Raw genomic sequence first — 25,190 nt, 5'->3', positions numbered from 1 at the left:
TTTCATAAAGCATCACAACAAAGCAGCAGGGGGGCCTCCAAAAGTTATTAAAAAAGCACACTAGATCTTGAATCCAGCGAGTTTTTTCAAAGCCTGAGAGCAGCGGAGGTTGGCGTGGGGTTGTGTGGTATTCGTTTGTCCTCACCTTTGTGTTAGCTCACAGCTCTGAGCTCATTATGTAACTCATGAACAAATATCTCTTTATCTGGAGGCAGACTACCCACTATCCTTCACCTATGTGCACTTGCATGTTGTGGTTTTGGTTGGTGGTCTTCATTCACAATGTTGTACTGAACAAAGAGGCCAAAACAAAGTGTTCGTGTGTTATGAAAAGATGCTGTAGACGTCAAACTCTGGGTCAGTGATTGTGATGTTGAGCACCTTTGGCTGTTCAGTGCTGGTGGCACACTTAACCACTGACCCATACTGAAGGAGAAAAACATTAAATAAACTGGAGCTTTCAGCCATCTGATAAGTATAACTCTCTGGACCTACTATCATCCATCATTTGATTTATGTCTTTGTTGATATTTTGTAAAGGAGAACCCAGAACCCGACCCCCCAAACACACACACACAAAAATCAGTAAAGTTTACCCTTGGTACAACACTGAACTCTAGTGGTGAAAATGAGAAAAAAATAGAAGGGGTTAAGTGTGAATAAAGGGGAAAGGTGCGACAATGGGAAATAAGGGAGAATCAACTAAAAAACAACCAGAAACTGGTTTGCTTATTTGTTTGGCAAGTAAACTGGTCTGACCTTAACCCCATAAAGAATCTCTGGGGAAATGTCAAGAGGAAGATGAGAGACACCAGATTCAACAATACAGACGGTCTGAAGGCTGCTGTTAGAGCAACCTGGGCTTTACAACACCCCAGCAGTGCATGGATTGATTTTCTCCATGCCACGTCATATAGATGCATTAATATGTGAAAAAGGAGCTCCAACCAACTATGAGTGTATAAATGAGCATCATTTTCTAGAAAGTCAACATTTCTGTATAATAAGTCCTTTTTTGGACTGATGTTTTGTGATATTCTAATGTTTTGAGATAGCAGATTTTACTTTTTTTGTGAACTGTAGTCTGTAATTAAATCACAGGAAAACTTTTTCATGATGTTCTGTTTTTAATGCACCTGTATTCATGATTCAGAGGGTATAAAAGAGAGAAGGGAGAAAAAAGATGGGAGAGTCAGGAGAAAAAAGCAGGAAAGAAGTCAAGCAAGAATGGGATACAACAGATTCAATTCATCCCTTCACCTCATTGGAAAAAAATTTAAATGGAAGATGTGACTTTGGTATTCAAGAAGAAACAGTGGACCCAGGGGCGTAGCTAGGGATTTAGGATTTAGGGACCCCCTTAACCGTCCAGCAAAACATCAAATATGTATACATTTTTAATGTATTTTTGAACAATAATTTCCCAATTTATGAGCAATATTTTTACTATGGTTGAATCAAATTTACTTGCATAATTTTGCAGCACTGGACTACATCATTTGAACATTTTTAAGGGAGGAGCAGGGGCCCCCCAGTACTGTATTGTACTCTATTTGATACAAATTTCAATCTGTTGAGCGTACTACTACTACTACTACTACTACTACTAAAAAATAGTAAATAAAAAACATACTTTTCATTGAAGGTTTCTCAAGGGCCCCTTTCTACTGTGGGCCTGGGTAACCAGTACCCTTTTTCCACCCTATGCTACACCCATGAGTGGACCATGTAATGTTTACCTAACCTTGCAAAGCAGATGGATACGCCCGTTTCTCCCGTTCCAACAAGAGGCCATATATGGCGGAAGACATTAGAATGGGTGCTGCTAAAGTTTAAGTTTTATCAGAACTTGACATTTCTCTGTTAAAAGAAAAGCAAAGAACAGCATTGAGTAGTTTTCTTTAATAAAATGACAAAAGTCATGTTGACATGTCTACAGTTGCCATAGTTCTCTACAGATTTACTCCTCAGTTGAGGCTACATCACATGTTTTGTTGTTCTGATTAGCCCGTAAAGATGTTACAGACAGAACGTTCCTCCAGTCACTCTCTGAATTTTTTTTTCAAAGCCTCTGTCCTTTCCAAAACGCTGTGTATGAATGGTTTTCCAGATAGATGCGTAAAACAAATCCATCTGGCGTGCCAGGTTAATTTGAGAGCTGCTGACTGCTAAATTGAACATCTTATCCCCTCATGTCAGCACTCAAACATTGGTAAGAGTGTTCTGGAGTGTTCTCAGATGTTGTTCTCAGCTAAGAACATGACACAGGTTAGAAAACTTTGGTGAATTTCCAAATCTTCTTGAAAACTGCATAAGAGGGTTTTAAGAACAAATTTCCTCTTAAGAGAGATTGGTGATAGAGGCCCTTTAATTCCAGTCAGACATCTCACACACTGGCCCACTGACTTACACGGCTTTCATACTTGGTTTATGTTTGATAATTTCATTTACTTTGATTTGTACTAATTTGGTATATTTAATAATTCTTTGTTTTATATTTGATTTGCTCAGATATGGCAAATACAATATTTTTTTAAACTTAATTCTAGTATTGTCTCCCTCCTTTGTTTTGACCCATAGACTGAAAAAGTCTTGACCGCCTCAGCTGGGTCACGTGACCTCATATCTAGTTTGTTGATAGTCTGCATACATCCCTTTGATGTTAAATGCGTTTGGCTTGAATAACCAACGAAGGTAAAAGTACATAAAATATAAAATGCATCATGTTTCAGTGTATTTCTTTCTTTTCAGAACAAATCTGTGATTTGATTTGTGTTTTTTTTCCCCTGTATGATTAAAAAACACATTCTCACTGGAGTCGACGGGATGCTGTTGATGATCAAATCTACTGATGAGCGTGTGGTAGAGCGCCCTCTGGAGGATGGGAGTTCAGTGTCGCTGGATGAAAAATTACAAGTATTAGAATTTAAATTGAGCGTTTTATAGTTTAATGGGTTTGCTTTATGGCATAAATAATTAGTCTTTTGGACAGCATAGCACATGACCAGCAGCAGTATGCACCACAACACCTCCGTGTGTCTCAGAGAAGTGACGTGTGATAGCGGCTTGTCTGGTGACGTGTCTCTACAGCTCTCTCTTTTCTGACGGGGCGGCTGGATGGAGCCACACTGACTCCACGGAGCTCTCAAACTGGTACCAGTAACTCGGCAGGAGTCGGCCTAGGGACACCATGGGAAGTATGTGACATTGTTCTCCTGTTTACATGTGTTGAGAGTGTTTTTCAAAGCCTGTGGGGGTTTTTAAATTTCGTACAATGGTGCAACGTAGAGCGGCTGTCAGCGAGCTAATTGGCTAATCTTGTGTAGGTTAGGTGGCCGTAGCTAGCTTGTAACGGAAGCTGTTTATTTGGAGTTTTTGTTATTCAAATCAAACTTGGGTTTCACAGGGATTAACCAACATGGAAGATATTAATTTCCGAGTGGAAAGCCTACTCAAAACTAGCTGCGTTTCCCTTTTTAAATCAGCGAAGCTTCCTCTTTTGAAGTGATTGCACACTCATTTAATGATTTTGAGCTTGTTAGCATCAGGCTAATGGTACTTCACTCTGGTTGTAAGGACTGTTGTTGTGGAATAATTCACAGCGCACCTAAAACTTGATTGATCCTAATTTCAATTATTGTCATGTCATTATTTTGGTAAAATAATAGCATATTGGCTGCTAAAGGAGGCATACGTTAAATCGCCTGCTGTCAAAGTCAGCTTCAGTGATTGACACCGCTGATCAACGTGTACCTTTCAGCAGTGAGGTCACAAAAGGTTCATCAGTTTCCTTAAAAAACAAAATAGTTACTGTAGAATGTGTTGTCCGTGGACAGATGTGGCTCTGAAATGACTCTTAATTTATCAAATGACCATTGGCAGCTGTTTGGCTTTTAAAGTGATGACGTAGCGTCTAAGCTAAGACTGAGATGATCTATTACTTAGGACAACACGTATGTGTAATGGATGCTGCTGTCACTGTGTCACTTACTGTGGTGTAAATGCAGGTGTGAAGTGATTTTAACAAAGATTTTTTCTTGTTTTTTTGTAGTTAAATTTTTGGAGGTCATCAAGCCTTTCTGTGCAGTATTGCCAGAAATTCAGAAACCAGAAAGAAAGGTAAGCAAAGGTCTTTAGGCAAGTGTTATAAAGTTTAACTGTTTCCTGCACTCTCCATGTTAGATGTACATGTACATGTAAATGACAGTTTTTTGTGTTAATCCTCGTAGATTCAATTTAGAGAAAAAGTACTATGGACCGCCATCACATTATTCATCTTCCTGGTGTGCTGCCAGGTGAGTATCTGAAAGTGAATGAAACAGAAATCCTTGCATTTTGTCACTGTGCGTGTTCAGTAATTTCATATGCTTTTTTCAAATTCAGATTCCTCTGTTTGGCATCATGTCTTCAGATTCAGCAGATCCCTTCTACTGGATGAGAGTAATCCTGGCTTCAAACAGAGGTGCTTGAATTGTACATGTCGAACAGATGTTATCACAGAAATATATTTGTCAGGGTTGTTTTCAGGTCTGATGTTAACTCATTATCTGTTGTGATAAAGCAAAGGTCAAAAGGCAAAGGTGCTTTTTCACCGTTGTAATGCATACAGTGACTCCAATCTTGATTATTATGTCCTTCAGGTACTCTAATGGAGCTGGGCATTTCACCCATTGTCACCTCAGGCCTCATCATGCAACTGCTGGCTGGTGCCAAGATCATTGAGGTGGGAGACACTCCCAAAGACAGAGCGCTCTTTAATGGAGCGCAGAAATGTAAGTCTTGTACTCTGTACACAGGCTATTTTTGGAACTGATATGTCTTTGATACTTTTTTATCTGTTTTGAAGATGGCAGCACCAGTAACATCAAAAGTCTGTGTCTCTGCAAGATTGCAAATTGCACATCATTTTTTTCTCTGTCTATTTGCAGTGTTTGGAATGATCATCACCATAGGACAGGCCATTGTATATGTTATGACTGGCATGTATGGAGACCCCTCAGAGATGGGTGCTGGCATTTGCTTGCTCATCATCATCCAGGTTAATAAAAAATCATACTTCTGATCTCTAGCTTCAGCTTTAGAAGTTTGTATTACTGTCTTGATTTTTACTATTTTAAATTCATTGTGAACGTATAAATATTTAGTTAAAACTGGTGTTTTGAACTGCTGATTGTCTTTTCCATCAGCTCATTGTAAACTTCCTGTCTGTTTCCTCAGCTGTTTGTCGCAGGTCTGATTGTCCTGCTGCTGGATGAGCTGCTTCAGAAGGGCTATGGTCTAGGCTCAGGTATCTCCCTCTTCATTGCAACCAATATTTGCGAGACGATCGTCTGGAAGGCCTTCAGCCCCACCACTGTCAACACAGGAAGAGGTACAGCTACTGAGAAAAGACAAATTTTAGAGCATGTTCTGATGAGTCTTCATCTTGTTATAATGACTTTTCTGTTAATTTTTGTTTATCCAGGCACAGAGTTTGAGGGAGCAATCATTGCTCTCTTTCATCTTCTGGCCACACGCACAGACAAGGTGCGTGCCCTGAGAGAGGCCTTCTACAGACAAAACCTGCCTAACCTCATGAACCTGATCGCGACTGTCTTTGTGTTTGCAGTTGTCATATACTTCCAGGTGAGTTGGCATTACTGACCAACTTCTTACTTGTCGTATTTGTACAAAAATAATTTGGGCTGCAGGTTTGAACAAAATGAACTTACTGATTGTCACTTTTCTTACTTCTCCAGGGCTTCAGAGTAGACCTGCCCATCAAGTCAGCACGGTACCGTGGTCAGTACAACACCTATCCCATCAAACTGTTCTACACGTCAAACATCCCCATCATCCTGCAGTCTGCTCTGGTCTCCAATCTTTACGTGATTTCTCAGATGCTCTCAACACGGTTTAGTGGCAACTTCTTGGTCAACCTCCTGGGAACGTGGTCTGTAAGTGACACCTGTCTGAGTTTTGTGACATTTCCAGCATAAAGACTTAATAGAAGAACCTTTGATTGAGGGGTACTGTCAGCTTTGGTGTCAGTCGTGTCTTGTATGCAATTTGTCACCCCAACAAAATACTTTCTCTGTTAGGACACTACCAGTGGTGGACCTGCTCGGGCCTACCCAGTGGGTGGTCTCTGCTACTACCTTTCTCCTCCAGAGTCGTTTGGTTCTGTTCTGGATGACCCGGTTCATGCTGTTATCTACATTGTCTTCATGCTTGGTTCTTGTGCCTTCTTCTCCAAGACCTGGATTGAGGTGTCAGGATCTTCAGCCAAAGATGTAAGTCTTTGACTGTAGATTGAGCAGTTTATAGCTTGCTTCATGTCACATTAATATTAACCTGCATATGCAACTTTGTGTGCCTTCAGGTCGCGAAGCAGTTGAAGGAGCAGCAGATGGTTATGAGGGGACACAGAGAGACATCTATGGTGCATGAGCTCAACAGGTACCTAGTTATCTTTCAGATAGACCCTGCTTTAATGTTTATTAATGTCTTCTTTTTCATTTCTGACATTTTTTTCGGTCTTTCCTTCGTAGGTACATCCCCACGGCTGCTGCCTTTGGTGGCCTCTGCATTGGAGGCCTCTCAGTGATGGCTGATTTTCTGGGTGCAATTGGTTCGGGTACAGGAATCCTATTGGCTGTCACCATCATCTACCAGTACTTTGAAATTTTTGTGAAGGAGCAGAGCGAAGTGGGCAGCATGGGAGCACTGCTCTTTTAAGGAGTAAATACCTTCTGACACATCAGACACAATTCATCCATCCCACGTTTTTGTTTTTTAATTTTGGATTTTTCGCAATTCGCACAATCAGTATGTTTTGCAGCTGGAACGACTGCCACCTTTGTTTTCCACCTATCACCTCCAGCATGTGAATGCTGACAAAACTGTTGGTTACTCCCAGGCTCAACCATTGTATTGTGTCTCTCTACAGTCTCTTTACTCCATTATGTACAACCTATCCATCTGCAGGCTGCCTATGTCCCAAATGACTGTCTTATCAGCTGAAAAATGCTTAAAAGCACACAAATATGAGGGGCTGTCTTGGACTTACCTCAGACATAGTTCTTATAGCATGTTCAAGGAACACTAAAGCCGTGTTTCCATCAGGGGGTACGGTTTGGTTCAGTACGGTTTGGTAAGGTTTGGTACGTTAAACCCCAAAATAGTTTGCATTTCCACAGACACCCGTGTTCTCATTTGGTGGGCGGGCTATAAAGGGGATGAATGTGAAGTCACATGCAGCGCGAGTCAGCTGGTCCAGCCGCAGAGTTATAGAATGGATGAGTGACAGAAATCAGTAGGGAGTAAGCATTAAACAGCTTTATTTCTGCTGAAAGTGCTTTAAAAAAATAACTACATTTTAATAATGTTAACAGCTGTCAGTACAGAGCCTCAGCTGATGGAATATGTGTACAGAGACATTTTGCATCATAACCGTATGTATGTGAATATATCTAGTCTATAACAGGTTATACGACAAAATATGAAAGTTCAGAGCTGTACTGTGAGAACTGGCCACATTAAAAATAAGGTAAAAGTTCAGCTGGTGATGAAATTAAACTAGATTAAGCCTGGATGCGCTGATCTCATTTTAAAATAGGCTGCAGCCCGAAGTTTTACAAACAAGTCCAACAACCATGGAGCAATGTTTTCACAGGTTACCTAAAGTAGAAAATGGATTAATAACTAGTTACAGTACATAGAATCAACTGTTCTAAGGCTTCATATTCACAAAACTTCAGCATTAATTTAATTTCACATCCATTGCGGACAGACCAGGCTGATGTGAGCCTTCGGGCTCTGCTTTGTGTACTTAAAATTAGGTCCAGATGAACGTCAGGAAACTTGATTTGTAGCCAGTTCAATGTCCACAGACTAGGAGATCGTGTGGATCTCTGTTGAGTCCAGATATCCCTGATTTAAGCAGATATTGGTTCATTTTTCTCCCGTTTTTGCCCGCTCCTCACAGCGCAGACTTCTGTGTTTTGCAGCCTGGAGTTGAGCAGCTGAGTCGCATGCTGACGTGACGTCGGTAAAACCCCCTATTGTTGTGTGTAGCTCCACTTATTTGATACAGATAGGTGAGATTGGTACCCTGTGGAAGGGTGCCAAAAAGTGGGATGGTACGGGTTGGTTTTTTGGGACCTTTTCCAACTTTTGCTCTATGGAAACGCAAAAAAATTTGTGTGCTGTTCCACACTGAACTGAGCCGTACTGCTTGGTGGAAACGACCTATAAGGCAGCGCCACCATGTGCTTATTTCTAAGTTGAGAGCACTGTGCCTGGACATTTGGAGGGAGTAAAAGGAAACCATAGAATATGCTCGTATCTCTAAAGGTTTCTGGTGGTCTCAGACAAGCTGTTGGCAGTTTTTATTTACATTTATTTTGATATTTTAAATGATGGACTATGTTTATATCCACTCTGGTCTTATGCTGGGCACAATGTTTGTCCAGTGTCTCTGGGTCTGTCTGTGTCGCCATGCTCTCTTTTTTTCCCCAGACTGAATCACTGCTCAATACTGCCAACATGGTTGGGATGAGGGTGGGTTTGATAGGGATGAAAGGGGTTTCATTTTGGTTTTTACTTTATGTAACAGACATAAATGTGTTATTAAAAAAAGGATTTGTTTTTCCAACACAATTGTGTTTTGATTCTCATTGTCTTATTATTCATTGTCTATTTCCTTTACTTAAGTAAGTGGTAACCATAGAAACCACCTTTATTAGAGTACAGTATTTTTTGTACTTCTTCCAATTCTGCTGACTACACAGTAGCACATAGCAAGAGAATGATTCCACATCACATCCTAAAAACAGTTGTTTTATTTTACTTTATTATAGAGATGGAGATCTGTGTTCCCATGTTGTCATTGCCAAAAAGGAAAGTATTTCTACTGTTCAGCTCCTCAGTAGCTACTAAGGCTGGGTAATCAAACTATATTTTGATAAAATCACTGTATGTCCAACTGCAATTTTCAAATAACAGAAGCTGCAGTATTTCTTAGCTCAGCAGTGTGCATCAAAAAAAAGTTTCATGAAATTTGTTTGCAGCAGAGATGTGGATGCTCTACACATCTTGCAAACATTGAATCATCCATTTTTTCCAGAATAGTTTACACAAAATTCTTTCATTACTATGTTTTATTCAAACGGTTTGCTTATTTAACATGAGAAAGACATAAAAATGCTCATCCCTTTCAGGAAACAGTTTCCACTGCATATGCAGCAAGAACCAACATAATCACAATTAGATATTTTGAAGTTGTTCAGCCTAAGTTTTCATGATGATTGCTAAAGGGCTTTAAGTTAAACAAATCGGCAAATTTACTACTGTGATCAAAGCAGATGTGGATGTGTAATTCATACTGATACATGCAGCATGTTAAGTCATCCTAACACAGAGGTGTCACACTCAAGGCACGGGGGCCAAATCCGGCCCGTGGAACAGTTAAATCTGGCCCACAAGATAATATCATATTTCTGTTATAACTGGCCCATCAGTATGAGGTCTGCAGATTTCCTCAAATATAAAAATGTAAACGTATCCTTGATGATTTAAGATATCCTTGTTAAATCAAAAAATCTGAAAGTTAGGAGTAAAAATATTTAGATAAGAAGTCAGGGATGTGGGAAAAGAAATTATTTGTTTTTTTTTTTAATTTCACATTTTCAATTTTGCATCTCACAATTAGGACTCAAACTTAGGATTTTGACTTTTTATTTCGTACTTTGATCATTTTAACTCATAAACTTGACTTCTCATATATTATTTTGAGCCTTAAGATTCATAATTCTAAATTTTAAATCATAATTTGACCTTTTTAACCAATTATTTTATATTTTATCTCATATTTTCAACTCCAGACTTTGACTTCATAATCCCATAGTTTGACCTTTTAGACTCACAATTTAAAAATCTGAATCATATTTTGACTTTTAATTTCGTGACACAAATTTTATTTCATATGTTGACCTTTGAAACTCATGATTTTGACTTTCTTTATATTTGCCTTTAAAAAACACAATTTTAACATTTCAATTTCATATTTTGACCTTTTTGGACTTATAAATTTACTTTTTTCAGATTGTGAGCCTTTAAACTGATTTTTTTTTCCTTTTTAAATTTTGAAATCATTTATCATCTGTCCTAAGTTTTCCTTTTTTTTTCATGTGTTATTACTAGTGAAATGAGGTTGACAGTTTCTGGTAACAAAGGTGACCCTGATTGGCCCTCAGGTTAGTCCTGAATCCAGAATCTGGCCCCTGCTGTGATTGAGATTGGCACCCCTGTCCAAACATGTATGCCTGGTTCACAGTTTTTGTTTAATTTATCTAGTTTTGTGTTGGTTATAAGAGAGAATAATTTATTGCTCGTGTTCCTTGAAAAACACATAAAATGAGGAACTTCAAAAATAGTAGCATGTCAGATTGCAATGCAACACTGGAAGAATAATATTTTTCCCAAACCGTTTAGCCCTCATAACAACACATTACTAAAAGTAAACTTTGAATTAGATACTTTTTATTTTTACTTGAGTAGGTTTATAGACCACTGGTTTTACTTTTGTTTAATTGATTTTTAACCAGATTTACTGTACTTTTACTTTAGAACAGTGGTGATGTACTTTTTCCATCCCTAAATGAAACAAATCTGCAGCAGTAAGCATGCCAGCAGTGCCTCCACTAGGGGTCACTCAATGACAGGTAATAATAAACTTGTCATATAAGAGGGGAGGATTTGTGTAAAGTGTGCATACAAATGCAACACTCACAGCAACCAACTTACACAAATCCAAATTATAGGTTACATCAAGGCCCCACAAAGAATTACAAATATATCAGAGCATGGAAGTAGGAAGGAAGACCCTAACCTTAAAATGCAGAATAATTTTCAGGGACAGTTAATTGTCAATCCATTCCTGAAACAGTTTTGGCAACTTCCTGGTCAAATGAACCCTGCTCTCTTACTGAGCTGATCATTAATATCACACCATCAAGCAGTTGCCTCACTGCATGGTGTGCCTGTGGTAGACATGACTTTTGTCATTTTTTAAAAGAAAACAACCCGATGCTGTTCTTTGCTCTTCTTTTAACAGAGAAATGTCAAGTTCTGACAAAACTGATGCTTTAGTAGCATCATCCATGCTAATGTCTTCCCGCCATATCTGCACCGGCCACTTGTTGCTGCTTGCTTACCTCACGACTCCGCCGTGCCCAAAAGTACTGCCCCTCGTCGCTGATTGGTCCTGTCACTTTCTTACCGGGCCCAAACGGTTCAGACGGGAGCTTTGCAAGATGGATTTGCCAGTGAGAAACACAGAAACGGGCGTATCCATCTGCTTTGCAAAGTTAGAAAACTGCAACTTTCTGGAACAAGAGATAATTCAGTTTCAAGAGCTTCTGAGCATCAAACAAAATCTTCTGTGCAGCTAAAAAACACAAAACCAGCACTAGTGTTCAGTCCTATTCCCAGAGAAACACTCCATCCTGAGGAGATTTTGTAACAAAATGATGCTTTGCTGCTCACACTGCATCCGTAGCTGGACTGTCCATGCTTCATGCTGTTTTAATCTGTCTCAAACACTAAGAAAATGGCAAGACTATCGCAGGAAGTGTATTTTAAACAGCGGCAACCTTGCTGTTGTTCTGAATCCAGCAAAACAGGCATTTCTTACCAGTCTGACCCAAAATGTTAAGCAGCACCCTGAACTTTCCACTCAGCTTGGGTCCCGTTGGAGGACATGGTGCAAGAAAGGCTGATACAAAAGGGTCAACGGTATCAAAATGAGGACAAATGTTGTCTACTGGAGGAAACAATCCAAACTGTCTTTTTCAATTTCCTCATTATTTTCCAACACTTTAATGTGTTTTTTACAGACTCAACTTTGTAAATGTGTCCATCCTCAAACTTTAAGGTGCGTGTTTTAAGCACTGAAGTTTTAGGTTTAAAGTTTAAACTACATTTAAAAATCGATATCTGCTTTGGCTAAATTTAATTTGTAAAAATCAGCATATCAGATATCGGCAAAAATGTAATATCATACATCCCTAGGTTTTACATTTCTGCTTTCAAAGTAACAGAGGTTCAAAGTAACTTGATATAGTATTCAAAAAAGTCTTTTATGCAATTAAGACATACAGCCTGACATCACAACTGCGAAAAGATTGTGAAAAGTGTGCAAGGGGCCTCAGGATACAATTGTTAAAGGTGTGCATTACATTAAAGTCCATTTTGATGATTAGGCAAAGAATTTGAATGTAAATAAAGGGGGGGAAAGTGAACAAAGTTGCAACAAAATAGTTAGGTAGATCCCTATAGATTTACTGAACCATGAATTGTCATGAATATGTCACCAAAAGTGAGTATTTTCATCAGGACTGTCAAATGATTTAAATTTCATTCATAATTGATCTCAGAATTTTTGTTGTCAACATCCAAGAGGATGAATACTTTTTATAGGTCCTGTATGTAGCTCGCCCAGCTAACGGAGCTACATAGGCTACATTTGCTACATAAGTATGTTTTCAAGAAGGACAGGCTTTTATTCTGTAAGCAGATTGTTAACCCGGCTTTATTTAACGTTCTGTAACTGGGTTTTGCAGGTCAGGTTTTAGAATTTTAACTTTTAGTATCCTAACCCTCACCTTAATCCTTATATTAATCTGACTGAAAGTATAATCTTATTTTATTTTGAGAGTCTTAGTGTGTATTTGTGTTCTGACAGATGCAGTGTCTCACAGTTGTGGTCTGTAAGAAAGGACGTCTGAGATCTACAGTCTGTGACCTGATCCATCTCTCTCTCTTTCTTTATTTTTGCATTTGTCACACTTAAATGTTTCAGATCATCAGACAGATTTTAATATTAAACACAGATATCATGGGTGTATGCAATATTAATTTAATTTTGTAATCCTATTTTTTTTTTAATGATTGTTTCATTTATTAGCCTAGCCCTATATGTAGAAAAAAAATAATTGTTTCCTAAGCCTAATAACTTTAATCAGGATGTACAAACACTCACTGCTGGAGAAAAAGCTGTGAAATCCATGCAATTTTTAAAATGTTTTATCCATGCAATTTTCTGAAAAAATTTTGGTTAGATGTTTTTGAATTTACAGAGAGTTTGTTTTCAAAAAGCCTGGAAAGCTAATCATTTTCTGAAGCCTTAAAAACATGTGCACTTCGGTCAATAGGTAGAAGCAAACTGAAGACACCTATTGGAAACTTACAGAAGATGTGCAGGAATACCCAACCTTTTATATATGACACTTGGTGACATTGTGAACCACGTGGTTTTATCATCATAATCACAGTCTAGAGTAGCCATACTTCATAAATGTGTGTCTATGTATGTATGTTTATATGTATATATAATGTATATACATAAGCATATATATATATGTATATCGTTTCTGTACCTGTGAAATATGCTTATATTTTTGGCTGAGGTTCCAATTTGGCATTGAATTTAGAGGCTCTCTTTGTTTACCCCTTCTTTTTCTTTCATTCTTTTTATTGTCAAAATTTTTGTCCTTTTTGATGTTTTCTTATATTACTCTCTTGGTTAGACCTTGCACTCTTGAAAAAATAAAGTATATATATTTTTTAATCCATAAACTGGTTATGCCATTCTTGGTGGTATCAACTGCAGGCAGACGTTTGCAGTCACTGAGTCCTTCACATCTCTGTGAAAGAAATTTGGACCACTCTTCTCTACAGAATTATTCAAATTAAAGCATATTTAAGGGGTTTCAAGCATGGACAACCTACTCAAGGTCATGCCACAGCATTTTAATGGGATTTCAGTTCGGACTTTGCCTAGGCCGCTCCAAAACGTTAATTTTTTGATGGCTTTAATTTTCCTGTATATCTTTAGTGCAAAGTTGGCAAAACATTTAATATAAAAACTGTAAAGCATACCCCTCAGTAAATTGCAAAGACGTGTATTATAACGTATTGTATTGAATTAAAGATCTTGTAAATATTTTTCTGTGTTAAATTTTCAGTCAGGAAATCTGTGACGTCATATTCGTGCGCCTGCATGTGGACCCAGGTCAGATGGGGGTAACGAAGCCGCTGGATGCCGGTGAGCTTGTCAAATGAAATCCCCGCAGTTCTTCAGTGTTTTGTTCCAAGCTTGTCATTTTTGTCACGGAGGACGCGGCACGACTGAAAAACACGGGCAGACATGTCGTACTGCAGACAAGAAGGTATTTTTCTGTTTTAATTTTAAATATTTTAACTCTGTGGCTGAGCAATGTCATCCAGCGAGCTACCATGCTAGGCTAACTTCCCAGAGACAGTCCAACTTTTCATGACATGATGTACAGAAGGTTAGGTACAGGCTTTGCCTAAACAAATTGATTGTACTGAAAGCTTATTATAAAGCTTATGTATATATTGTGTTGTACGGAGATAGCGGCTGTAATGTTGCAGCTGTCACACGGCTAGTTCTGTGAGGGATATGAAACTACAGTACTGTGGAGGCTAAATCAGGTCAGAGATGTTTGGCACATTGCGTCCTTACGGGTTATAGCTGTGGCCATCTAATACAGCTGCCATTTTAATTTGTATCTGTCTTAGAAGTGAGTGGTTCCATATACATTGTTGACACCTGGCGTTCTGCATGAAATGATGGTTTCATTTGTGACTTAAGGGAAAGATCGGATCATCTTTGTCACCAAAGAAGACCATGCCACACCTAGCAATGCCGAGCTTATTGCTGAAGACCCCAATGATCCTTATGAGGAACAGGGTAAGTCAGTTGATCATTTCTGCCGCTTTCAAACGCTTCTTACCTTCACATGGTTTAACCCTTAACCTGCTCCTGCCTCGTTTCCTGTGTCTTAAGGCCTGATCCTGCCAAATGGAGACATCAACTGGAACTGCCCATGCCTGGGTGGCATGGCCAGCGGACCTTGTGGCACTCAGTTCAAGGAAGCTTTTTCCTGCTTCCACTACAGCAAAGAAGAGGTGAAAGGCTCAGAGTGCATTGACCACTTCCGTAACATGCAAGAGTGCATGCAGAGGTACCCTGAGCTCTATCCTCAGGAGGAAGAAAGAGAGGGCTCCTCACAGGCAGAGTCCAGTCCAGGGTCTGCCTCTGAAACTGACTCTACCCCAGTTCCTGACAACACATCACCTACAGACAACCAGACTGCCAGCTAAGAGCAGTCTGGTTTCATCCAGCCTCCTGCCCTCTGTGTGAAAGCACTGCCTGCATAAAAGACTCCATAAGGAACTCTGGTTGGTCTCTCTTCCTCTTGAAGCCTACAAACTTCCTAACTGACACTGATGCATATTTGCAGGCTGTCTGAGATGGACTCCATATATACAGAGAAAAGACCCACACATGTATAAAATTGAAGGCTACTTTTTTGTCTAAGCTCTCAAATCATTTAATATTATGATTTAATAATGCTGTTGCAGGGACTCTAGCCGATAAAATTATTCTATATGCAATAGGAAATGACTGCTGTTTGTTTTCATGTCAATCAGAAGAGCCTTGTTAGCATTTATCGTGTCTTGTTTGATTCACGGGTCAAGAATGCCACTTGCACTAATGATTATAAAAGATTATATATGTGAGATGGAAAACTACAAGGTAATCACCTGATTCACTTTTCAGACTAATGCTCAGTTCATCTAAGGAGTATTCCTTTGGTTAACATTTATTTCTCCCTTTGCTCACCATCACTTAAGGGACCAAAACTCAAATACTTGTAAAGAAACAAGCAGACTATTTCAGCTTCCAAACATTACACGTCATAACGATGTATACACCATTGTTTGTTGATTTATGGTAAAATCCTCAATCTCAAATTACATCTACTGTCAAATGGACAATGGATATGTTTCAGGACAGACACCATTTCTGGCCCAGAGAGGTTTGGTTTGGTTTTGTTGTCTTAACACTGTCAAGAGTCTCCAGTAAGAATCTGGTCGCTCAACAATGTCATTCAGGCCTTAAAAGACTTAATGTTTTAGTTTCTGGTCAAATGTGCAAATTAAAATGATCATTGGAAATTTCAACAGTTTCTTTTTGTCCTGCTAAAGTAAAAACAAACTCAACACCTTTGTATGTAAGTGACTTTTCTTTAGATTCATGTTGACTTGAGTAAGAAAAAATCAACAAGAACAACGGACTGACTGAGACGGATCAACCTGAAAGTCTTTCCTGAGTGTACATTACTGTGAAAAAAAAAAACGAACTTTGTGAGATATGTTCAGCTTAACATTCCTCAAAATTCAGGTGTTTTATATCATACAGAACTATGTGCACATATATTAAATAGCATTGTATATGCCTTTAACAACACACTTGCAAACATCTAATTCAATATGACCACTCAGTCATGTTTTTATTTTGTGTCGTACATCCTCAGACCAGGAGAAAATGATTCCTGTGAACATAAGTTTAATTCGTGGATCATTTTCCCATCATCACAGCATGTTGTTTTCAAGTGCATTTCAGTCCATTTTCTGAATTCTCCCCTCACTTGTACATTTCATTATAAAATCCCTTGAATGGTCACTTTCATCTCAGAATGGTAAAGGTCATGGACATCCGTTCCTCAGGCCCTCTGACAGAAGCAGACCGAGACTGGGTGTCCATGGCACTGCCATACTCTGCATGGTGACCAGCAGACGGCCTGTCCCCTCCTCAACTGGACCTGCCAGCAGGTACTCCATACCTAGTGAAGAGGGTTCATCAGTTAATCAAAGAAAACGTCTGATTTTAGATGTTGTTTTGTAACACTGAGTCATTGTTTGGTCACTTTAAACTCATCTCACAGCTTGTAATTGAGCATCGCCCTGTAACTATTACAAATTCCCTTTCTTGATCTTTTTCGATCTGGTTTACCTGGGTTTAGAATTGGACAGGTGCAGCCCCGGCTGGTCCAGGATAGAGGATAGATGCTGATGGTCTCGAGGTTGAGTGCCACTTTGCCTGATTGAAGGACTTTGCGGACTTTGACCTGCACTTCTGCATGGCTGCCTTTGTCGTAAGCAGTCAGCACCCTGGCCTTGATCACTGTCAACGGCCACACAGTTAAACAGAAGATTTACTAGAGAATCAGAAAATGTGTAGATACCAGTTTATCAAAACGTTTTAGTAAGCAAATGGCATTTTTATCACTCACCATAATCATGTTTGATCTTACAGAGGTCCGATGCACTTCTCAGCTTTTTGTCCTTACAGCTACACTTCCCTGCATACAAACATTCAGTTATGTTGTGGTCCTCTGGAAACAAACCTGTTATCATGTAGTTTTAAATTAGCAGATTTGGGGAGGGGGGTTTGAAATGATACCAAGAGTTGCTTCGATGCCATACATGTTTCATTGGAGCTATTATCTTTAGTCCTACAGGTGTATCTTTAACTTTAGCTTCAGTCTTGGTGAGGGAAACATACATTTCTTTGAGAGGGGAGTCTTGGGATCTTCCCTCAGGAAATTTGAAGTCTTCATTTCCTGCATTCAGTAGTATTTTTATGCGCTCAGCCCATCAGTCAAAAAATGTGTACCTTTTGTGAAAGAAAAACCAAAAAACAATTATTTCATTTAAATGATAGCCTAAATGTGTGGTTATCACCTCCCAAATTAGTTTTCACAATGCCATCATTCACTGTGTAATGATGTCCATGCAAAAAAAAAAGAAAATATTTTCTTCTTTGATTTTAAATAGCCCGATTTTAATATTAAAGTAAGGGTTGGAAAACTAAAGGATTTCATCCATCACTTCCACATATGAGGATACATGTTATACTTTAGCTGTGTTGAAAATATTGAAAGTCTGTGTTTATCATCTCTCTCCCTGTAAAAATTTGACATTAAAGAGATTATTTATGCCAAAGCCAAGTTCTATTGAGCAAGATGGATTTATAAAATCAATAAAAGGGTAAAACATCCAAGGGGAGTGAACACTTTTTGAAGGCACTGTACAGACAGAAGTTTGGGCAAATATGAAAACAGAGCGCTGTCCTGTCCTAATACTTTCAACTTACTCGCTCCCCCTTGCAACTCTCAACCCTACTTTCTACTTGTGCAGACTGTAGCCATGTACACAGCCCTTGATACAGGTTTTGGGTTGGCAGGTCGTGGGGACATAGGGCTTGAAGTTGAATTAGGCTGTGGATTTTTGTTTCTTAAGTGGTTCAAACACAATCTGGCAACTTTGGCATCTTCAGACAAACATAAAAAAATATGTAAATAAATAAGCCTGATTATATAAGGGCCTATTTATAAAAGTTTCAAAACAGAAGAGGGGCAGGAGGTAGCCTAAAGATGCAAGAGAAACCCAGAAAAAATAGTAGTGTTGGCAGGTATGCAGGAAAATGAGCATGAAATTATGGTCTGCACAGTCTCAGTCATCCATGTGACAGTACAGTACTCCGGAATTTAATCCAAAAGGCAACTTGACTTAATTTAAGCTCTTGAAGATGTTCTATCAGCAGAACTGAGTAATACCTCTAGATAAGACATGAGCATGTTTAATTCCAATGTCAGCTGTTACACACTCACCTGTATAATGCAGAGCAGAGACAGCAAGCTCCTTTGACCACTGTACATCCTCTTCTATTGTGAACATGTGATCAAGATCAGGGATTTTTCCACCAACAGGCACGTTGAACACCTGATTATCTGAGTAGCTGCAGAAATGGAAGTGAACATGCAGAGTTAAGTTTCTTTGGTAACGATTAACCTAGCTGATCTGAATTTTTCAGCCATTGCTCACCCGTCCTGACACTGCCCAGAGGTTGGATCACAGCTGTAGGGGCAGGTGCATGGTTTGCAGCCCTCCTCACCAAAACCCCAGTACCGAGGCAGGCAGCTGCTGCAGCTTGTGCCCCCTACCCCGGATTTACAGTGACACTGCCCACTTCTAGGGTGGCACCAAGGTCCCTCCTCTCCAGGGTGAGGAGGAAGAGTGCCTTGTGGATCACACCAGCAGCCTGGGAAACAGACAAAAACACAGTGATGTATCCTGCTCAAAATTTATTCTGACTCTACATGTGTTGGTAAATAATGACTTTCAAAGCATTTTCCAGCAGATGGAGCCTTTGCGGTTCTTTTTGATTTTAACCACAGACCTCCCAGACTGTTTAATTTATTACACCAAGATCAATTAAATCAAGTAAACTCCTTGAATTTGCTTTTGTGATTTGTTCAAAACACATCAGTCAACCCCCTTTGTTCTGTGTCTCTTACGCATGCAGGCATATGGAGAGCTGAGAGGCAGGGATGGGTGTCGGTGGTAGCCGTTGCGGCAGCGCTGGCACCTGCGCCCTACAGTGTTGTGTCTGCAATCATTACAGACCCCGCCACTGGTGCGGCCAGAGGAAATCCAGGCCCGCTGCGAGAAGTGGCAGCTATCTGCGTGACCGTGGCACTGACACTCTGACATCACAGGGGTTGGTGATGCCATAGCAGTCGACGGGTTGATGGAGAGATACATTGAAAAAAAAGTAAGTACTCAAAGTGAACATCTTCTTTAATACTCTGTTAATACTTTTTTCTGTACACTTTTTTGTTACAAAATCCTAGCGTATACACTTCTGTGACTGTACTTACTCTGACATGGGTTTGACTCTCCGCTGCTGCTGTTTGCAGGCCTCCATGGATGATCATTGTAGAGCGGTGCACACTTCTCACAGTGAACCCCTGCTGTGTTGTGAGTGCACAGACACCTACCAGACACCTGGAAGACACATCTGTGGTTGCTCAGTTACTTCACCTACACCAGACCTCACAGCTGTCTGCAGACAGCTATAAAATACATCAATGTAGGTGGTGTACAAAGTAAGTTGAGCTATTTAAAGCTCTTTTACTGGGGATTTTCCAGTGGTAGGAACATTGACATCTGGACCTCCACAGCCTGACCTGTGTTATACAGGACTGTAAGAGAACACAGGCCAATGCAGAGACTGACTCACTCTTTAATACTTTATCACTGACTGTTGTTCATTTACTGTGGCATGCACTCACAGAGAAGAAGGTACTCACCATGTTACTGTCCTGCCCAGTGTATTTGCTGCCGTCATGTGGTGCACAGTGCTCAGCATGGCCATGGCACAGGCAAGTCCCTCTGGCCAGTAAAGTATAAATCGCGTAAGATGCTGAGGCTGAGTGCTCTGTGGTGGATGTGGAGGTCAGAGCTGAGTCTGTGGGGCTGGTCTGCTCTGTAGGGGGGATCAGGGGAACAGGACAGCTCTGAGGTTTGAGCAGTCTGATGCGGAGGTTAGTCAGGGTGAAGCGGGCGAGCACCTCTGGACTATAAAGATCTATTGTTTTGGCATTGATGGGGTCTAGTGTCCGGATTATCACCTGGGAGAGGGAAACATACCATTAATCAGCACTCAGTAGTAGGAATGCACAATATCACTGGCATGATGTTGGTGTCGGCAGATATTATCATAAAAAAGTTAAATATTTTTATTACCGTTTCTGGCAATACTTAAAGCTGATATATCAGTCGTACATATCGGCAGTATAAATCATACATCAGCCTTACAAATCTGCAAAATGTACAGGTATTAGTGATTGTCTAGGGTGCCACACACTCAAGAGGGCCCACCGTGAGCCCTGACACCTTGAAGTAAGCCCCCAAATGTCAAACAACTATCACACTATCTACTCCTCTCTTAGCTTCCTTGACTAAGCCTCTCTTTGCACAGGAGAAACTTGGTGTTTTTCACAGTAAAAAAAAAAAGGTATGTATGTATATATCAGTATTGGCTGGCACAAGTTGGGAAATATCAGTATATCAGATATCAGCAAAAATCCAATATCATGCATCCTTACTTCATAGCACTTAAATATTTAATTTTAAAATAAAAAATGCATAGCACTTTTTGCACATTCTCTTACCTCCCCTCTGCTGCAGGGTGTAGCACTGGTATATCGGGATGTACACAATGATCCCGGATGAGACAAATCTTCAGGCAAACCAAACTCCATGCTGCAATTGTGTGCAAACAGCTTTAGAACTTCCCACGTCTTTCCAAAGTCAACTGAACGTTCGATGGCCATGGCAGCAGGCCGGGAGGACTTGAACACCAAAACCGCATGGGACAGGCAGAACAGTGTTTCCAGGTCCAATCGGATCTCATCCTGCTGCTCCGGCACGTCAGTACCTGAAGCTGATGATGCCCACCAGGTGTCTGGATGCAAGAAAGGGTCATCAGTCATGTGTGCAGATGGATGGGTGTCCTCATGGCAGAGGTGGGGGGTTGTAGAGGGATGGGGACAAAGGCTGTGTCTGAAGGAGCTGTTCCCACAGCAGCTTGAGAGGGTGAAGAGAGTCCTGCCGCTTGCCAGATTCCCTATAGGTGGACTACAGGCTTGGTTCACACATCTGGAGCCTGACAGAAGATGAAAGATATTTTGACAAAGAGAGGAATATCTAATACATTAGATATTTTCAGTCAGTCATTTTAATCGACTAAGATACACAGTTAGTGCTAATTTTTAATGCCATGATAAATTACATGCTTTATTGTGTCTTTTAACATATTTTGGTTAAGCCAGTGTGTGGTTCCCTGCAGCAAGAGTGACTCCACCACTGCTCCTTAATGTCTCATTTTAGTTCTGTAAAACAGTACTCAAAATGAAAATACTTAAATTATTTGTCATAACTGATTATGTAAAAGTTTTTAAGTAGTGGAAATACAATTTCGGAGAATGACTTCAGTTAGAATATATCATTTACATGGTCTTTATCCACTGCAATTTTTCCTTATGTCTGAAAAAGGAAGTGCTCCTCTACACACTAGAAAGTGTATTTCAGTGTTTGTTGTTGTTCAACTTTATAATGTGAGTTGTTCCTTTAATTTAGAACTATGAGCTTTGGTAAAGAGCACCAGGGTTGCCTGGGTGTTTGCTTTATATGCAGAAGAAAAGAAGAAACACTTAACTCTGGAAATGTTTATTCTTGAATAAATGCACCTTTCAGTCTTTCCCTGTAAGACTGAACAGCCCAAAGTTTTTAAAAATGGAATTGTATTCAATTTAAATTCCAAAATAGCTATTTCAGCTTTATTTTACTGAGGTAGGGGAACAATTTCTGTTAACAGTATCCAGTCACTTTAAGTACTTTTTGTTATTGTACTTGAATTATTTGACAGCCATCCCTTAATCAGTTTTCCCAGAATGCCTTTGGGCATTAGACACTTTTGCACCATCAGTGAAGTTATCCTCTCAGTTAGAGAAGTTGCATCCGTGGACAGAACCAACAATTAACAACGGATGATAAACTGATTGTGATAGAAGAGGACTTCCTGGTTCTGGTCCTGGTTCAGTGTGTACATTCTAGTTACTGTCACTTAAGGTAGCCTACCCTGGGTGGCATCAGTGTTAAAGATTAAAATATGTGGTCTAAGTAGGGCAAAATTGCTGTGGATGAAGAACATATTGCTATGAGTTGGATTCAAACAGAATTTTTAAGTTTCCACAGTGTAGTTGAACTAAATATTACATTTACCTAACATAAATGTATGAGTAGAATTGAGTTGATTTAACTTACAAGTAAATACATGCAGGGTTTGCATGTTCTCCCCATGCACATGTGGGTTCTCTCTGGGCACCAACACATGCTTAATTGGTGACTCTAAATTGGCCGTAGGTGTGAGTGTGAGCGTGTCTGGTTGTCTGTCTCTATATGTCAGCCCTGTGATTGACTGTCGATCAGTCCAGGGTGTATCCCACCTCTGGGTGTACCGCTGCTGCCTGCTTACCCCAAGGTAACAAGAGGCCGGTGCGTGGATGCTGCTAAAGTGCCAGTTTTATCAGAACTTGACGAAATTACTTCTTTAAAGGAAGAACACAAAACAGCATTGAATTGTTTTCTTTAAAAAAAAAAAACGACAAAAGTCGTGTACTGACATGTCCATAGTGGCCATAGTTCACGTTATGCAGCTCCCAATGGAGTTTACTCCTCAGTAGGAGCGCAGGTCGATAGCGGCTACGTTGTATCTTTTGTTGCTCTGATTGGCTGGTAAAGATGTGACAGACAGAACGTTCATCCAATCAAACTCTGAGTTTTTTTGAAAGGCTCTGCCCTAACCTAAACGCTGTGTATGAGTGGTTTTCCAGATGGATGTGTGAAACACAATGGATGTGCAACTATTTCCTTTTCAATCTGTAATAAACACCTTTTCCTGTGGTCAAGCTCATGCTATAATCTTTGAGCCACCTGTAAAACCAGGTCTGTATCCAGACAGACGGCCAGTTTCTGTTATATTAAGACAGCAGAAAAACCCAAAATGACCCACAAACAGTGTAAGATGTAAAATAGTGTTATTTTAAATGCTTAAAAGGATGTGAATAATCTGGCTGAACCACAGAAATTCTGAGGTTAATTGTGATTTAAAATGTTATTGTTTGACAGCCCTGGTTAAAATATAACTGGTCACAGAAAAAACTGAGAATTATTTTCAGCTCTGCCATCATGGTCAAATCCAAGGCCTTCTTGAATGTTTTTTCTCATGAATGTTTAATGAGCATGGTCCTTCAGCCACTGCTGCTTGGCCTGTCCTCTCGGGTTACATGTAATGTTAAGGGCTGCCAGGCAATCACATATGATCAATACCAGGTATGAATAAAACTTTATCACAACAGTGTCAATGCAATTGAAAAACGTCTAAAACGTCATTACGTGATATATTTCCTGGACCTTTGACACATCTGTGTCACTTTAACTTTATACCCAATAGGAAAATTGCCAAACTAGAGGAGGATACTATGAGTAAGCCATTGTGGTTCAACTGATTCAGATGGACAGCATCCACATTGATGATGATGCTCACCTGCTTCGCTTCTCGTCACAACCACGAACAGCCAAAAGAGCGCGACTAGCATCTGATGTCGACCTTTCCCAGGCATACTAAACACTTCTTTCCTTGTTTCTGTGTTTACAACATGCATGATGTGATCCATGCCTTCCAGCAGGGATTAGTCCTGGCATCGTGGGCAGCCTGTCATAAAGAGTAACGCATTTCTCTGCCAATTACGCAATGCGCAAAGCGCCCGGAAGATTAAGGCAGTGGTTTCCCCGTTGACCTCCTTAGATCAGAGTTTTGGGAAAATAATTTATAAAGTTCAAAGCATCTTCAAGTACAGCCGGAATATTTCTTTAATAGGATCGTGCGCCAAATGCAGCAAAATATGGATCATACGCTGGTCCAAAATGGAACCCCCCAGTAAACAATTTGAACGATCTTGTTTGGGTTAACGCAATAAAGTCTCCATGCATTTAAGCCCAAACGATGAGAATATTTCCGTGAAAATAAAGTCCGGTTAGTGTCTCATTGATTCCTGGTGGCCTCTCACTCAGGTCTCCTGCACGTCTTTACGCAGAGGAAAACGAGTGCGCTCTATTTATCCAACGTCCTTCCCGCTGACGCGCACACACGTTGCATTCCACTCACTGTACTAAACCAACACTACCCTGGATCGAGATGGTTCATTTTTCTTCCACCCTGGCCGGCTTTCATCCATCAGGATTCTGTAAAGGATCGTGCGCAAAAGAGGACAAACTTGCGACCTGCACGCGTTCTTCAACACATTTAATGTGAACCAGCCACAGAGTGCATACCACCTAAACCAGGTCCCTCCACTTACTTGGGCCTCGTAATAAGGCGGGGAAATTAGTTTATCTGCTTCAGCTCTCCTGTTTTTCAGCTGCAGTAATTCCAGGTTACAGGTCTCTTTGAAGTCTAACAGGAGGAAATCTAAGGAGGGAGACAAAAATAGTCCTTCGTGCAGCTATTTGCAGCTTGATGGCGAACTGTGGCACTAAGAAAATCTGACAGCATGGATTTTCATGCAAATGACTTAGACATGAAAAGAGGCCTTTATCCCATGTGTCTGCATGCTAGATAGATTTCTCTGCCAGTCCACATTATAACACTGGATAATAAACACATGATCTGACACATGACAGTCCTCTTTTCAAATTCTTTTTGACCACACACGTCAGGAAATCTTGGCCTCATGCTGAGCCTGATGCATTTTCCCTCTCTGGCACACATACTCTTTGAGTTAGAAGAATAAACACCACTTCACTTCAGCTTTATGGCCCAACATCAAATACTGAGGACTCAGAAAACTGGAAAAGACACACAGACTGAGATCTGTTTCAATTAATGTCTGTAATGTGATACAAATTGTTTACAGACCTGCCTGTTTGCG

General features: G+C 40.0%; 3 protein-coding genes across 3 annotated transcripts; 2 read left to right on the top strand and 1 right to left on the bottom strand.

Moving 5' to 3' along the window:
* Positions 1 to 3,061: 3,061 nt before the first annotated feature.
* LOC121506687 (protein transport protein Sec61 subunit alpha-like 1) lies at positions 3,062 to 8,640 on the top strand. Its single transcript, XM_041782525.1, has 12 exons — positions 3,062 to 3,197; positions 4,052 to 4,119; positions 4,230 to 4,295; positions 4,384 to 4,462; positions 4,641 to 4,772; positions 4,929 to 5,038; positions 5,218 to 5,371; positions 5,465 to 5,625; positions 5,739 to 5,936; positions 6,081 to 6,272; positions 6,362 to 6,438; positions 6,531 to 8,640. Exons 1-12 carry the CDS (start codon positions 3,191 to 3,193, stop codon positions 6,715 to 6,717), a joined length of 1,431 nt encoding a protein of 476 aa, XP_041638459.1. The 5' UTR covers positions 3,062 to 3,190; the 3' UTR covers positions 6,718 to 8,640.
* A 5,419-nt stretch (positions 8,641 to 14,059) lies between these two features.
* chchd4a (coiled-coil-helix-coiled-coil-helix domain containing 4a) lies at positions 14,060 to 16,083 on the top strand. Its single transcript, XM_041782539.1, has 3 exons — positions 14,060 to 14,210; positions 14,657 to 14,755; positions 14,852 to 16,083. Exons 1-3 carry the CDS (start codon positions 14,189 to 14,191, stop codon positions 15,166 to 15,168), a joined length of 438 nt encoding a protein of 145 aa, XP_041638473.1. The 5' UTR covers positions 14,060 to 14,188; the 3' UTR covers positions 15,169 to 16,083.
* Positions 16,084 to 16,476: 393 nt separating this feature from the next.
* si:dkey-202e22.2 (netrin-4) lies at positions 16,477 to 23,962 on the bottom strand. The gene is made up of 10 exons (XM_041782498.1): positions 23,807 to 23,962; positions 20,871 to 21,364; positions 20,007 to 20,327; positions 19,575 to 19,701; positions 19,212 to 19,400; positions 18,739 to 18,955; positions 18,525 to 18,652; positions 17,145 to 17,213; positions 16,865 to 17,035; positions 16,477 to 16,694 (listed from the first exon to the last, which is right to left on the bottom strand). The coding sequence occupies exons 1-10, from the start codon at positions 23,934 to 23,936 to the stop codon at positions 16,558 to 16,560; spliced, it is 1,983 nt and encodes a 660-aa protein (XP_041638432.1). The 5' UTR covers positions 23,937 to 23,962; the 3' UTR covers positions 16,477 to 16,557.
* Positions 23,963 to 25,190: the final 1,228 nt, after the last annotated feature.

This window comes from Cheilinus undulatus, linkage group 3, assembly GCF_018320785.1.
Source record: "Cheilinus undulatus linkage group 3, ASM1832078v1, whole genome shotgun sequence".
NCBI classification, from domain to species: domain Eukaryota; kingdom Metazoa; phylum Chordata; class Actinopteri; order Labriformes; family Labridae; genus Cheilinus; species Cheilinus undulatus.
Note: the sequence above shows the minus strand (reverse complement) of the source record. Positions and strands in the feature narration are given on the sequence as shown.